This window comes from Cimex lectularius, unplaced genomic scaffold (genome assembly GCF_000648675.2).
Source record: "Cimex lectularius strain Harlan isolate CLEC.00 unplaced genomic scaffold, Clec_2.1 scaffold332, whole genome shotgun sequence".
In the NCBI taxonomy this organism is placed as follows: domain Eukaryota; kingdom Metazoa; phylum Arthropoda; class Insecta; order Hemiptera; family Cimicidae; genus Cimex; species Cimex lectularius.
This window is the reverse complement of record NW_019394218.1, coordinates 373,386-388,531: the sequence shown is the minus strand read 5'-3', so window position 1 is coordinate 388,531 and position 15,146 is coordinate 373,386. Positions and strand designations below refer to the sequence as shown.

At 35.0% G+C, this 15,146-nt stretch overlaps 1 protein-coding gene across 1 annotated transcript in view; it reads right to left on the bottom strand.

Moving 5' to 3' along the window:
* Positions 1-14,730, bottom strand: part of LOC106664276 (ubiquitin carboxyl-terminal hydrolase 43-like) — a 36,268-nt gene extending 21,538 nt beyond the window's left edge. Inside the window, exon 1 of the mRNA XM_014389859.2 lies at positions 13,763-14,730. Within this exon, the coding sequence (XP_014245345.1) occupies positions 13,763-14,569 (807 nt within the window). The 5' untranslated portion in view covers positions 14,570-14,730. The remainder of the gene's footprint in view (positions 1-13,762) is intronic.
* Positions 14,731-15,146: the final 416 nt, after the last annotated feature.

The window sequence follows — 15,146 nt, the reverse complement described above, 5'->3', positions numbered from 1 at the left end:
ACAATCTTAGGGAAAACATATTTCTGTTGTTGCAATTAATCACGTCAGTACGAAAAGTTTTCGATCGAATGTGTAAACGAGGCGAGTATTTTCGCAGTTTTGTTGCAGTTTCAACTAGGTGTCAACAAGGCTATAAAAGTTATATTCGTGATTTTACGTCCTGAAATGAAAATAGATCGAATTGTTCCATAGAAAAAAATATATATAATATCGCACCGTGTGCTAGCTCGACCAGGGGAAACGCCCTTGAACGGATGATTTGAGAAGCCTTGAATCTCTCCCAACAAACCAAATCACGCTTTCCTCGGAAAAAAATAATTCTTGCGGACATTTTCGTTAGAACCTGAACGAGACAATACGGACTATATGAATTCATATTGTACCATACAAGCTGTCAGGCTACTCGCGTCACAAACTTTGCCAATTTCACACTCCAGAGTGGCAAAAAAGTTCTTATGATTGTCAGATTCTCAACCCTTTCGCAGATATTCAACATTTTATGTTTTCTCCAACTATCTACGGTGTTCCATTCTACATTTTGATTGTTGGATTCAACAGAAACATGTCATCTCTGTCAGGAGAAACTAGAAACTTCGGCACATATCCTTTATGAATGTGAATTTCCATTAGCCCGGTTACAGCCAATTCTCACACCAATAGAAATGCGCGAAGTGGCACCGAGAAAAGCTTAATATTGTAGGAAGAAGGGGTTCCACCATAGGACCTATCTAGGTCGAAATGGAGGAAAGGATTTTTATAATTCTTAATCAACCCCAACCCTTAAAAATATGTATGATGTACATATACTAAAATATTCACTTCAGCCCTGAACCCTGTAAGAGATAAAATGACGTTATCGAGCCTAGTCAAGATGTCAGTGATTCAACCATCGTACAAGTTATATTATTTCATGGTCGTTATGTCAACTGCCTTTTAACTGATTATTTACAGATATTTTCAGAATAATGGATTAATTGTTTTTCTTCAATTCGTGTCTTTTCGATCGAATGGAAGCAAGATTATTAGCGTACAAAGTGTTCATTGTTCACCGCAAAATAAAATATAATGCACGACTTATCATCTTGAGATAAACTGCCAACTTGCCCACGTCAACGCGTTTTATCGGCGTAGTCGTCCCTGAGAGAGAGATTCCTCCGTCATTCACAACGATAACGAAAGTGAGAAAGGAATTTGATTCGAGTTATTCGTTTAGAATTTGGAGCATAAGATCTTTTCAAATCGTCGAAGACGTGTCTACATATGTGCTTTCTCATACGACGACACTATATAGAGGGATTGCTCTTGTGTTATCGTTCAGCGGTTTTATGGAGCAAGTTTACTTAATAAGTTTATTATAAGTACATAGACAATATTATTGTTGTTAACTAATATTCCGGCCCTTTAAAACATAGTCTAAGTCAAGTTTAACTTAAGTCTCACAACCATTGCATTGAATACTTCTGATATTGACATAGTAACCCGATTATCGCAATCATCCGTGCATCAAAGAAGGTGTAACATGTAACTATTTCGTAAATATGTCAACATAAATCAGTTGCAAACTACGAAATTGGGTCTGAATTATCGCGTAACAAAATTACATTAAATAGAACGATGACTTAAACAAAAAATTCCTTTCAGCGAAAAGAGGCCAGTCTCAACACTTATTAAATGGAGGAAGAAGGGAAGGAGAATCCAACGTACAAAAAAAGGGGTTAACTTCGCAATAAATGCTAATGATTATGTTTTTAGTTTGCCCAATTAACCAAAGTTATTGTTTTAATTGATTCATTATTCTTTATGCAAACTATGGGTGAGGTGAAAATTATGAATACTGGCAAAAAAAGAGGGAAATACAAAAGTTGGTTGAGATATAGTTGGTGTCTTGAGAAGTCACGATAGCCTAGGTACTGATCCGGAGGTCCTGGGTTCGAGTCCCGTTCCTAACACTAATTTTTCAACTCAACCATACTTTGCATAACGAATAATGAATCAATTAACGTATCCATAAAATTCGGTAGCATTAAAACTATGCACTACTGAGATTTTTTTATTACTTCTTTCGTCGTTTAATAAATGTTAAATTAAATTATATATGAAAACACTATATTTTCTAAAAAGGTCCTTGCTTCTTCTATACCTCAGGATGAACATGATTTTTACGTTCACTTAAAACTACGTTTTAATTGTAAAAGTATGAGGTATTCTCAGGTAGGAAAATGTCTCCCCACGCCTAAAAGAAGAATCCCACCCAGAATTATTTTCTAATTCAATCAGGCATATTTTCCTTCTTCTCCGACAAGAGATAATTATGCGGTTTCCCTGTTTGTACAATAATTTTCATTTTATAATATCTACAAGCATTGCATTTATTACTTAAAAAATGCCAGAACTATCTGTTATAGCCCACAGAGGTAACTGAAATTAAAAATACTATTTCACTCTCTTATTATAAAAATTAAATAAAACATGTCAGATAAAGGGGTAATTATTTAGACATTTACTTTCTCTCCTCCTCTAAAGTTCTCTAAAACCTCTTACCGCTGTTAGCGAAAATTATCAATGAAATTATAATTTTTAAAGGCCCCAAACTTTTCATCTAAATTATATAGTTTTACGTAAAAAAGGGAAATTAGGCTTTAAATCTAGGTTGCAGTATCTATTGCGTAAGGTTTTCCTTTTGTCGAATACAATGTGCCGACGACAAGCGTAAAGTCGTTCGTTCACCTTTTGGCCTAGTTCGATCGAATTCACGTATAATAAATGTCTTGTTTTTCCCATAAAGAAACGTATGCACATCTATTTGAACAAATTAAGCTAATCGCTGACTGGCGTCCATTATTGCTTGTGTCAAATTATTCCAGTGCCAGTTTGGAGAAACAAACTCTCTAAAGGACTATTGCTTAATGGAGTAATGGAAAATATTAACTTTAAAATTTCGACGCAAGTGGAGATCGTTTGTCCGTAACATGAGGGGGGCAATGTGTCATTTCTGAAATATAATTATTTTTTTCAATACAACCGACGAATAGTTTATTAAAGTTAGAAAAATCCGAAAACCACAAACTTTTATTTTAGTTAGCCTAAACATGACTAAAATAAATCTTCCAATTCAATAGAACATTGAATTAACTTTTTTAGTTTAATAAACTGATTAATCGGTTTAAGCATGCATATTAATGTATTTGTCATGTGCCTTTCTGATCAGGAAAATGTGCGATAACAAAAACAAATAGATAAAACCTTTTAACTTGTCAACAGGCATTAGTAAAATGATATTACATTCAGCTGAATGAACGAATTCATCTGAAAAAACTAGTAATTAAAATGTTTTTAAATAATTTTTTAGTGTTTTTACAATCCTATCTTAAATTGTGTATGTTTATTATTATAGAAATTCTTTTAAAATATATTTTTCTAATTCAAAGAGGAAAGGTTTTTAATGAATATCAAGGAGTACGTGAAATAAGACAAGTGAAAATGGGCTCTTCTGTCATTCAAAAGTATAGCGTGACAGATTAATTTAATTGGAGAGTGGCAATGAAATTAATTTTTTGAGAAAGTATCAAAATAAGGAAATTAATTAAAACATAAATTCTTTTAAGTTGCATTTAGGACATTTCTAATTTTTTGTCATAACGTCATAATCAACAAAGGTTGATTTGGCATAACGTTAGCGTAAACGGTAACTAAATTGAATGAAGTGCACATGCGCACAATTTTAAATTTAGTACAGGTTTTCATGAATCCCGATTCCTAAGTATGTGTGTATATTTGGTGTACCTACATTAAGCTGTTTTATGGACAATCAAGCGTGTGTAAAACAGGCTATTTGGCTGAACCGCCTAAATACAATTTAAAAGCTAAAATTCTAAGAGGCAGGTATGGAATGTCGTTATAATGTGTATGGTTAACTAAGTGCACTGTAATATTTTATTTTTTTCCTAAAAATGCTAAGCTATAAGCTTTTTTAAAGCGTTTTTGACTTATTTTATTTGAACTGAATTTGCCCCGAATCAACCCAGTAATTAATGTTTACTTTGCACGTTATTGCTTCTACAACTATCAGGTCAGTATTTGCCAAACTATCGTCAAAATCAAGAGAAAATCCATAACATCCGTGAATGGCACCTTTTGCTTACAAACTTGAAAGAAAACCTGAATCCTGACTACTACAAACTCCACAGGAAACTTAGGGTTAGCAGCAAAATTCGTTTTGCGAAGTCTTCAAATAGCGTAAACGTTATTTGAAAGACGTTAAATATAACGGTGACCTTAAAATAGCAGAAATAGCAAAATTCCTTTAATGTCCTCAAGACAACTTCTAAACAAGAAAATGTAACTAAATTTTTAGCTTGTATAACTGGTCGTCCATTTTCGTTCTCAACCGTTGAACCATAACTCAACTGTTTTTATATCATCGTAGGATATCATCCTAACCTATAATCTATACGTACATTCCGTTCAATCCGGTGGAAATGACCTAAAATATGATGTGCCTGCAATCGGTGAGTATCCATTGGCCAAATGTAGATTTGTTGAATTCTTAACAATAGTTGAAGTTACAATGGAATCTAATAGGTATTTTTTGGCATAACTCAACAGGCTAGGGCGTGTTAATTAGACGCTAGCGGTGAAAAATTAATATCTGGTGTGATTTAACTTTGTGATTAAATTTCCTGGGATCTGTGTATAAAATGTGATCAGTCACAATCAATGAACAATTCGTGTAACGGCAATAACAAAATAATCTCTTAATAAAAAGCTCATAACAAGATATTTGAGATGCTTCAACCGACTTATATTATTAGGAAATAAGTAAGCATTTTAAAATCACATCGTCCCCAATTGTGGACTGGATCTTTCTATGGAGCGAACGACTTTCTCGAGGAAGAAAGCAGGTCGCCTGCGTTCGTCCGTCGTAATCGGAAGGGCTTGCTATAAAGCTGGCAGCTTTCTTTTGGCCTCCACATCGTTTCAAACAAAATGTTAAATACTTCGTTTAGTAAGTTTAATAATAATATATGTAATTATCAAAATTTACCGAACTTTTAAACGAATAACGTTATGACATTACATAGATAAGTACGTATTATAAAGGTAGACGATATTAAACCAAACTTAACAGTCTATACGATGAACTGGATTTTAGAGATTTTATTAATAAAACGATTAATCAATATCAAGCTAATTAAATATAAATTATATTTGTGTTTAATCGTTATGACGAAAGTAGGCGCCCCGGATCTCAAAAAAAGAAGCAGCTGTTCAAAGAGCACCCTAACCAACTGTTGTACTTTGTTCAAAGGATATAGACAAAACGAATGATTCATTTTTCAAATTTACCAAATTCAGCAAATATATTTGATATTACAAAGGACACTAAAAATGTTTGTGTGACATTTCCTCTTATGGCCAGCGAGGTGGCGAACCTGCAATTTGGTCTTTTCCAATCATTTTGATCTGATTATCGTTTTTTGAGACTAAAAACGAACTGAAACGACAAAACTTCAAAATCAAAATTATTTTAATTGGTTTAATAATCGATGCTGAAATGCTAAGAGTAAAAGACATGTGCCCTTACCTCAGCCCAGCCATAGAATTCGTAACCAGCGTGATATTTTTGAACGTGATAAAATTAGTTTTGGATTGGTAATTCCCGAACACTTTAGTCTGCCTATTATCAAACTGTTTCGTTCTACCAAACTGTTTTGTTTTCTTGCCATCAACTAGTTGATCTGAAGCTGGTCAAATGCCGAAACGCGACTGACAGTCAAACTACCAAGGATAGAAAAAATGAACGAAAACATCCAAACTACAACTCATCAAACTCAGTTCATCAACTCGCAGAGTTGGAGTGTGAAAATTCGCACTGATACGCAAAGGTAAGTATGAAAACTGCTTAAACATAGAAAGATTATTTGACTATTGGTGCCAAGTCAGGAGTAAAAGAGGCTTATGGAAGTTTAACATAAACGTCAAAGTACTGTACGAGGCGGTGAAGACACCGTCCATTGGAATGTTAGTTCTTAAGTTTCCAGGACAGGGCTGCGAAATAGAAAAAAAGGAAACCTACGTTTCACAAACGTTATATGAATTATTAGATCAAATAGATATCGTCAGGAAGAATAGGAGACCATAGAATACATTTTATGTTTTTGTGAAGGTACAGATTCTTGCAACTAACGCCGCAAATAAGATACTACATTAAGGGGAAACTGGCAAGATTGCAGGTTGATTGACAACCTGAATCTGGCAGTGAATGACTCGAAGATATTCATAGAAAGGTTTGTAAGACTTACAAAGGAATTACTCTCCAGTAATTAGTATTACTAATAGTAGTAGTAATTAGTAAGCGCAACAGAACTAGGATTCGTGGACTCCTGACAGGGTACTGCCGCCTAATTAGGCACATCATCAGATAGCAGCAGAGACAAAGGATGAGCAGATACAGCCACATTTTTTGTTTTTTGAGGGTCTGTAGATGCAGATTCTTGAAGCTAGGAGAGGAAAAGAAGCAAGCACCCTACAGAAAGTAGCTAATGGTAAGGCTACGGAGGTTGATTAACAACCTGAAGCTGGCAATGATTTATAAAAATAGAAGAGCACAAAAGATCTACTCAGGTCGAGGTGCAGTAGGCCATGTTTATCCCTAACTCTATCCCTAGTTTTATGAAACATGTACACAGGTACACATATTCCTGATAAGAATTGCTGTTCATATACGAGTATTTGAGTTGAGATTTGGGCACATAAATTCCCTACAAAATTGGAAGAGATCAGGTAAAATTTGTTTAACAAATTTTACATCTCCCAAGGAACACTCTCGACCCGTACGTCAGGTTAGAATGTGGAAGGGTCCATTTAAAATTTGGTGTTAAAAAGAATGGTTGGTTGATGGCAGACAATTTTAAGAATGCCAGACCATCACTTCACCAAGCAATGTTATCCTAATGCCTTGCGGCTTCCTCTTTTATCCCTGTCCGTATCCTTAGATCAAGTAGTATAACGCAATGAAGTATAAATTCCGCAAATGTTCTTGAATTATTTGACCGTATAAAGTTGAGAGTGACTGGCTTGATAAAGAGATAAAACCAAATCTTTCGGTGTAGTTGAGCAGAACGTGGATATACAGACACGGGGTTCCTCCTTTCAAATGGTAACTGATCGGGGCATTCAAGCTACTCCAATGTAGTTATGTAGTTAGTGACCTTATCTAAGAACACTCCACTTTTACTATTCGTCTGTTCAAATCGATAATTTTTAATTATTTAGGCGCAAAGGCTAAGTCTGCATGACACACCTTAAATCGATTTTAATCAGTCAAGGCAAATTTTTATGTAAGCTCAAATAAACAATATGTCCAATTACAATTTAGAGTTTGTTTTTTCTCCAGATTTAGGCGAAATCTTGACCCGGCTGTGACAAAGAATAATCGTTTTGGCTCAAGAGATGGGAGAGCAGACCGAGAAAATGAGGTCTCCAACCCAAATAAATCCTCGGCCATCCCACACAGTGGATTTTTAAGCCGCCAAATAAGGATTGGATCGAGGTATACACCGGCGGCAGGAATGAAGCCAAACATTTGCGGCTGCAAAAACCTCTTCATACATAAATTGCAATTTATTATTGAACAAAATTTGGTTGACGACGATTTTATTAGATTAACAATAGAACGGCATTGTAAACAACTGTTGACAACTAGGGCGGTAGAATCTAAATATAGGAGGACCTTGAACCGGTCGTCGGACACGCAAGTATAACGCCTTTTCCAAATTTAAAAGCCGGCAAAAAGTCCGTTTTAAGTCAAAGAAAATCCATGTACATAAAAAAATATAAAAATAAAATTAAATATAATTCGCACAGCAGAAAAATTGGAAATGAGCAGGCTTTCAGATGATAACTCGAATCACAACGGATATGAACAAAAAAAACTTACGCACTTTTATCAGTTGCTCGAAATCTGTTCAATGTCTTGTAAATTATAGCAAAAGCCCGTATTTATATGCAATAAAAATCCTCAAATATGCCATATAATATCCATATAATATGCACTAAAAAAACACCCAAATATCTAATATTGTATTCACTAAAACACCCTCAAATATGCCATATAATACGGCACTAAAAAAACCAAATATCTAATAATGTATTCACTAAAACACCCTCAAATATGCCATATAATATGCACTAAAAAAAACAAATATCTAATATTGTATTCACTAAAACACCCTCAAATATGCCACTAAATATGCACTAAAAAACCTCAAATATCCAATATTATATGCACTAAAAAACCCTTAAATATGCCATATAATTTTCACTAAAAAATATTAAAACAGGCAAATAAATGTCATATCTATCACCCGAAATAATAATTTTTTTTTGGTCTAGTACGTATTCATTTTGAAAGGGCGTAGAACAGAAAAATTTCAGTCACACAAATAAAATCATATAATTTAAATTATTTCACAAAAATAAATCATTAAGCCTAATTAAGTTCATGATCTGAATTAAAATTTACAATGTTATACTTTTCAAGGTTAGTTTCTGCAAAACTACAGCGTTTATCGCCCAAAAAATATTTGTTTGTATGTGTTTCCAACGTTAATAGAGGTGAATGGAGCTTATTTGCAGGAACTTAAAAAAATGGATCGTCGATTCCCTGTATAACAGCTTAATTATGTCCATTTAAGATTTCAATGATTTACCCTGTTCAGTCAATCGATATTTTTGTCAAGGATTTTTTTTTTTAATGTACTTTGTAATATATTATAATTCCAGCATCGTTGGGGATCCTCTTTTGCTTTGGCAGGTAAAAACATTTTTTTAGGTTTACTAGGTTGGAAATAGGATAGGAAATTTCCTCCCACAACTTGACTACTTGGGGAAAATTAATTTTTCAGGAAAGGCAAAAAATGCACCCAAATCTTACGGAAATTGAGTCCTCAAATAAGATGTCGATTATTTCAAGAGAATTCTAATGTGTTGGTCGGTTTAGGTCTTTGTTCCTGGGAAGTTGAAAGTTGAAAACTGAAAGCCGAAGAAAATTTTAGGCGCTTCTCTTTTTTCTCTCATGATCTTTTCGCCTAGATTATTTTCATTTTTCTAAACAACCGAAAATGTTTCAAACTCGCGATATTCGTCAAATATGCAGATTTATGCAATATTCTTCAAATAAGCAAAACAACTTGATGTGATTCACTCGACATATGAAAGGCGTTCGGTAGTGTAATATTCCCAAATTTGTCAATAAACTGGCTTAATTTTCATGGTTCCTTCTTAAATTTATTAACGAACTTTTTAATTAATAGGCAATACTGTGTTAAATTAAACTGAGCTTCATCTTCTTATTTTGAATCTACCTCAGGAGTGCCCCAGGGATCTTGTTTTAGACCTCTTATTTTTTGTTTGTACACATATTAACGATGTAACTGATATTTTGAAGACGCCAATCTACTACAGTTGGTGCAACGATAATTATCTTAAATTGAACATTGCCAAATGCCATGAGATATTTCGAGGGCGATAAAAAAGTTTTTCGAACTTCGAAGTTATCAAGCAAAAGCGGCCGACATCATTAAAAGCAAACCTAACCGGAAAAATCCAATATTTCACTGACAAAGTAAATCAATGAAATATTTAAAGTCAATAAAAAAAAGGACCGAAATAAACATACTTTTGTGACAATAAAGGAAAATAAGATAAGCTGGAGTGTTCAAGAGGAGAAAGAAAATCTCCGCGCGGATGTTGTGCCTACGTGCTTTTAAGGATGTAATTTAATAACAAACATACAAAAAAATCACGAATATCAATTTGATCTCGTTTTAAAAATGATAATGATTAAAAAATGGCAATACTTTCTCATCCCACGACAGTTGATTGTAACGCTTTTCTGAGATATCCTTCATTTTACAAGCAGCACATTACCCCCTCTTTCGTATCCTCAAATAGAATAAGTGCGAATTTAACGATGAAAGAAATTTGTCAATTTGCATTTTTTTTAAACTTTTGGTTCAATTTCAAAAACAGAGATGTGCTCAGATGAGATTGAGGGCGTGGAACAGGAAGAATGTCAAGGGCGTGGGCCGGCCGGAAGTGCACCAAGGCCCACTTACTGTCCTACTCCTTGGTAATATCATCAGAAAAAATCTAAGTAAATATAAATATTTACTCGTGGAAAACGCCGAGTTGTAAATTCACAAAGGACCGACTACATATCGCACACAACAATTTCACACAACACCAATATTACACCACAAGAATAGCACCACATTTTACGCCTTGAAGATGACCAAAATAAAGGTTTAAACCGCTTCTCAAGAATCCAACAAAATATTAAACAACCGGTCACTAAATAAACACACAAGAATATTATTATTACTTTTATCAAAACAATTTGATTGTTAATTTCATGTATTTATATATTTTATTTTTATATTGTTGTCATTCGTTGTATATTTTTTATTATATGATTTCACTTTGTAAACTGTTACTTTCCAATATTTAGTACTATAAAAAAAGGGTGTGGCTGCCCGTTAAATAAATATGAATAACTGATAAAGAATATCGCTTCTAAACGCAGAGTGATAGATGTCAGGCTTCGACGTAGAAGGAATTTTTGAGATCCACGTTTGATAAGCTAAAAATTGGTGAAACGGCTAATGAAAGAGCTGCTAAAAAGCCCAGTTGTTTCTGTTTATCAGGGCAGGTTCACGTATTAAAACAAACTTGCTAAATTATTAAAATATGTAGTACATTGGTGATTACAACAACGCCAGAAGATTGATTTCTCGTAAAACTATGAACTTTTACTAGCTATTATCGAGTCAAGAAATGTCTAACTCTAGTTAAATGCAAATAATGCATTCTCTAAATACTGGTTTGACAAGAAAGTAATGTCGTTTTTCAATTTTAGTATTAATTAGCTCAATATTTACATTTTTGTTTATATTATTTTCATTTACAAATACAATTGTTTAATCCCTAAATTAAAAGCTTTATTTCTCCTCAGTTTCTGTTTTTAATTTCATTAGTTGTGTCGAATAATTTAATAGTTAATCATGTCTATATGAAACGTATTTAAAGCATTGCTTACATTATGAATTCCAAAAAAACAAAAACAAAGAGATTGCACTGAAAAATTTGTTCGTAGTGTTTGGTACTAATGCTGTAAATGTTCGTAAAGTCCATCGGTGAAATTTTGCTCTTGAAGATGATGCGTGCAGTGGACGTCCTGAGATTGAGGGATAGGCTAGAAGAGAATCCCTTTTCACGATCTGAGAACTAGGAAAGATGGCAAATGTTTCCCATACAACCATTGAAGACCACATCCAAAGACTGGTTTGTTCAACAGTACATGGATACCACATCGAAGGAATTGGGCGGATCGTATCTCAATTTGCTCTTACTTTTACTTCTTCATAGACCGGTAATAGGTGATGAAAAAAACATACAAAAACTTAGACCGCAAAAAAGTTTATTGCCAACCCAGTCAACGGTCCCCAGTTGTTCCAAAACAAGAAATGCACGAGAAAAAAGTATACTAAGCATTCCCTTCATACTAAGCATTTTGAGCTTTTATCACAAGGGCAACGGTTAATAGTGAACTGTGCTGTGAACAACTAACCCGTTTAGACCTTCAAATAAAGCTAAAACGGCCTCACTGCCAAAAAGAAAAGATGTATTCTTTCACCACGACAACAGCCAACCCCATGTTCCTCGAACACAACTGGGAAATTTAGTGATACCCGCCTTTTTTCTCCGGACATTCCACCTTGCGACAAAATTTTTTAAATACCAAAACTTTAAAACTTTTGAAAGTGTACAAACGTTCCTCGACTCAAAAGATGGGAATTTTATGCGAAAGGAATAGACATGCTCACTAAAATATGGCAAAAATTAATTGCAAACAATGGACATCTCCGAACAGTAAAAAACAAGCCAGGTATAAAAAATATAAATATTCTAAAATAAGTCATTATTTGCCAACACAATAGTTGGTCTGCTGAACAGTGCTTAGAAAATTCTATAAGTCGATCAGGGATGTGGTTCAACAAACTTTTTAGTTTGCCAAGCTTTTGGCGAATATATTTCGTCTTCCTCAGGGCAAATTTACGAAAAAATAAAAAATAAGAGATCTAGAATCAATATGGACTCCCCATTAAAAGTCCTTAGCTTAGAAAACTATATACAAAAAGCTCTTGGCTAAGAACTTTTATCTGAGAGTCCAAGTTGACTCTAGATCTCTTTTTTTTTTTTTTATAAATTTGCCATGAGGAAGACGAAAAATATACGCTGAAAGCTTGGCAAACCTATAAAAGTTTTGTCCATCGGACCACATGAAAAAGTTAATATTTTAAAATTTTGTTTTGCCATTAAAATGGCATAGCTTTTGTAAGCACTAGGGAAGTAGTGACCTACCAGCAGTTGTTAATTCCAGTAGTGCATCAGGGATGTGGTCCCTTTTATGAGTTTGTAAAGCTTTCAATGTATATATTTCGCCATCCTCGGGGAAAATTTATGAAATAATAAAAAAATAGAAATTTTGAGTCAACATGAACTCTCAGTTAAAAGTTCTTAGCTACGAGCTTGTAATTTTTACATAGCTTACATAGTTTACAAAGCTAAGGAGTTTTAAAGTAAAGTCCATGTTGACTCCAGATTTTTTTCCACAAATTTGCCCTGAGGAAAGGGAAAAGTGAAATATTATCGCAAGCTTATCAATTTTTTGTTCATGGGAACATATTCCTGATCCACTTTTAGATTTAACAATCCCAAAAAAAAAACCTAACCGGGAAAAAAGGGCCAAGTTCCAGACGACCCATTCCCAAAAAAGTAAAAAAGTTAACCTATCAAAGTATACCTACATCGTGGCCTACCTCACTTCACTCCTACTTTTATGATCAACACAGTTCTTTTATTTTTTTACTGGGTAACACTTGGCCAGTTTCTGAATGAGGATTAAAACATCACGAACATGTTTGCTCACCCCGGAAAGGAACCCAACCTAGGTTGGGAAGACAGAGAACTCACAAGAATAGAAAAAAAGTTCCAGACTCCTCATTGTTCATTCACAAATGGGCCAATTGTTAACCAATAAAAATAAAAGAACTGTGTTGTTCATAAAAGTAGGAGTGACGTGAGATTGGCCACAATGTAAATATCACTACCTTAATAGGCTGACTTTTTACTTTTTTTGAGAGGAAGTCTGGAACTTTTATCATTTCTTTTGTGTTCTCTCCGATTATGGACTAAAAAAGAACGGACTTGGCCATAGTGTACATACATATCATTTACACTGATAGGATAATTTTTTGGAAGGGGTCTGGAACTTCCTTTTTTCACGGTTATGTTTTGTTGGGATAATACTTTTTTGTTGGTTTTTTTCGAGGCACAGAAGTGATTATGCATAACGTAGATTTTCTCTTATATGATCGTTTGGCCTCTGTTAAAGAGCTGAGAGATTAGCCCCTTGATTAACAATTGCTGGTGGATCACTACATCCTTAGAGCTTACAAAAGATAATACTATTTTAACGGGAAAACAAAATTCTAAAACGTTAACTTTTTCATTGCTAAATGCATTCTTGGTGTTTTGGTCAAGTAGTTAAATTGTATAATTTAGATCAAAAGCGGCGAAGCTTAAGACAATTTATCTTTAAGTTTTAATATGTCCGATTGGATCGAAGAGGTTCGTAGGGCCTCTTTTCGTTTATTAATTAATTAATTAATAATTAAACGGAAATGTCGAAGCTTGTTACCTTAATGGCTTTGTATTTCTTTTTGGTGGCGGTGTTGAGGTCTTCGTGCACTTTGTCCAGGAGCCAAAGTAGAAATTCTTGGGCGTCGTGTTGGTTGTTGCCCCGGAACTGACTGCCGTATTTGTCGACGACCAGTTTGAATTTGTTCGATATCTCCGGATCGTACTGGCACGACCAGATTGATTTGAGTAGGAGTGCCAAGTGCTGCGTCACCTCGCCTTTGGTGCCGTGTTTCTTCGAATTGATTTTGTTCCTTTTGGACAAGTCGGCTTTGTACTGGTCTAGGACGAAGTATTCGGCGAGGATATCCGTGTGGCTAAGGCACTGTAGGACGGCGTTGATGAAGCAGGTGTTGCCGTGGTTCCTGAGTCCGATGACGCCTGGTACTTTGTCGCCGGGGAAGCCGCCCGGCCGTACCGGCGGAACCCGGACGTCGCACGAACTCAGCGATACGCCGTTCGGCCTGCGCCCGCTGTACGCGTAACTCGAACAGAGATTCTTGTTGTTCTGTAGGCTCAAATTTGACACCTTCTGTACGACCTTGTTTATGAATTTGTTCCAAGACGGCCTGAGGAAGTGTCTCTTCTTCGAATCCACGTTCTCCATTTCGTTGATGATCATCTGGTTGTTCCTACGGGTTTTCCTCCCGTTTCTGTGGTATCGCGAGGCGCTCAACGCGTTCCTGGTGAAGGACAGGGTCCGTTTCAGCCTGGACTCGTTATCGGTGTTGTTGAAGGATGTGGAATCCGTTTTGTCGACGGACGACTCGCTCTCCGTCACCGGCATTTTTCCCGTCACCTCAGACATGACGACATAATAAAACTGTTCATCGGAGATCCTTTTAATAAAGCCGACGTCGAAATTTCTTTTACAAAGGACACAGTCGCGATTAAACCGATAGAACACAATTTGTCGACCGAGTGAACCGCACCAAGACCCTCCTTAGACTACAATAATGTCGAGGCTGAAACCGGAATGATACGAATCTAACGTCTTGCCAACAGCTTTATCATTATTTTAAAAAAGTCGAAAATACATTTAAATTGTCACAGTGTACTGTGAAAATACACCCTGAACATTCTTAGAGACGAAAGAAATTTTATTTTATAACAATTTCCCAGCCACGTCTTCTTTACGCGTCTGTTGGCCTCTCTGCGAGAAGGGGCGCCACATTTGAATTCACGTCGTCAGCTTTGACATAATTTACATATTTACACAACATGTAAATCTTTCTTAATTTAAACTAAAAGCATTCTCGTATAGACTGAATATTTTTAAATTGTCTCATTTAAAATAATTATAACAATTGTACTGTTATTAATAATATATTTTTGTTTGATTTCAGAACATCTGCCAAGAAAAGCCGTACCTACTGTTTTACATT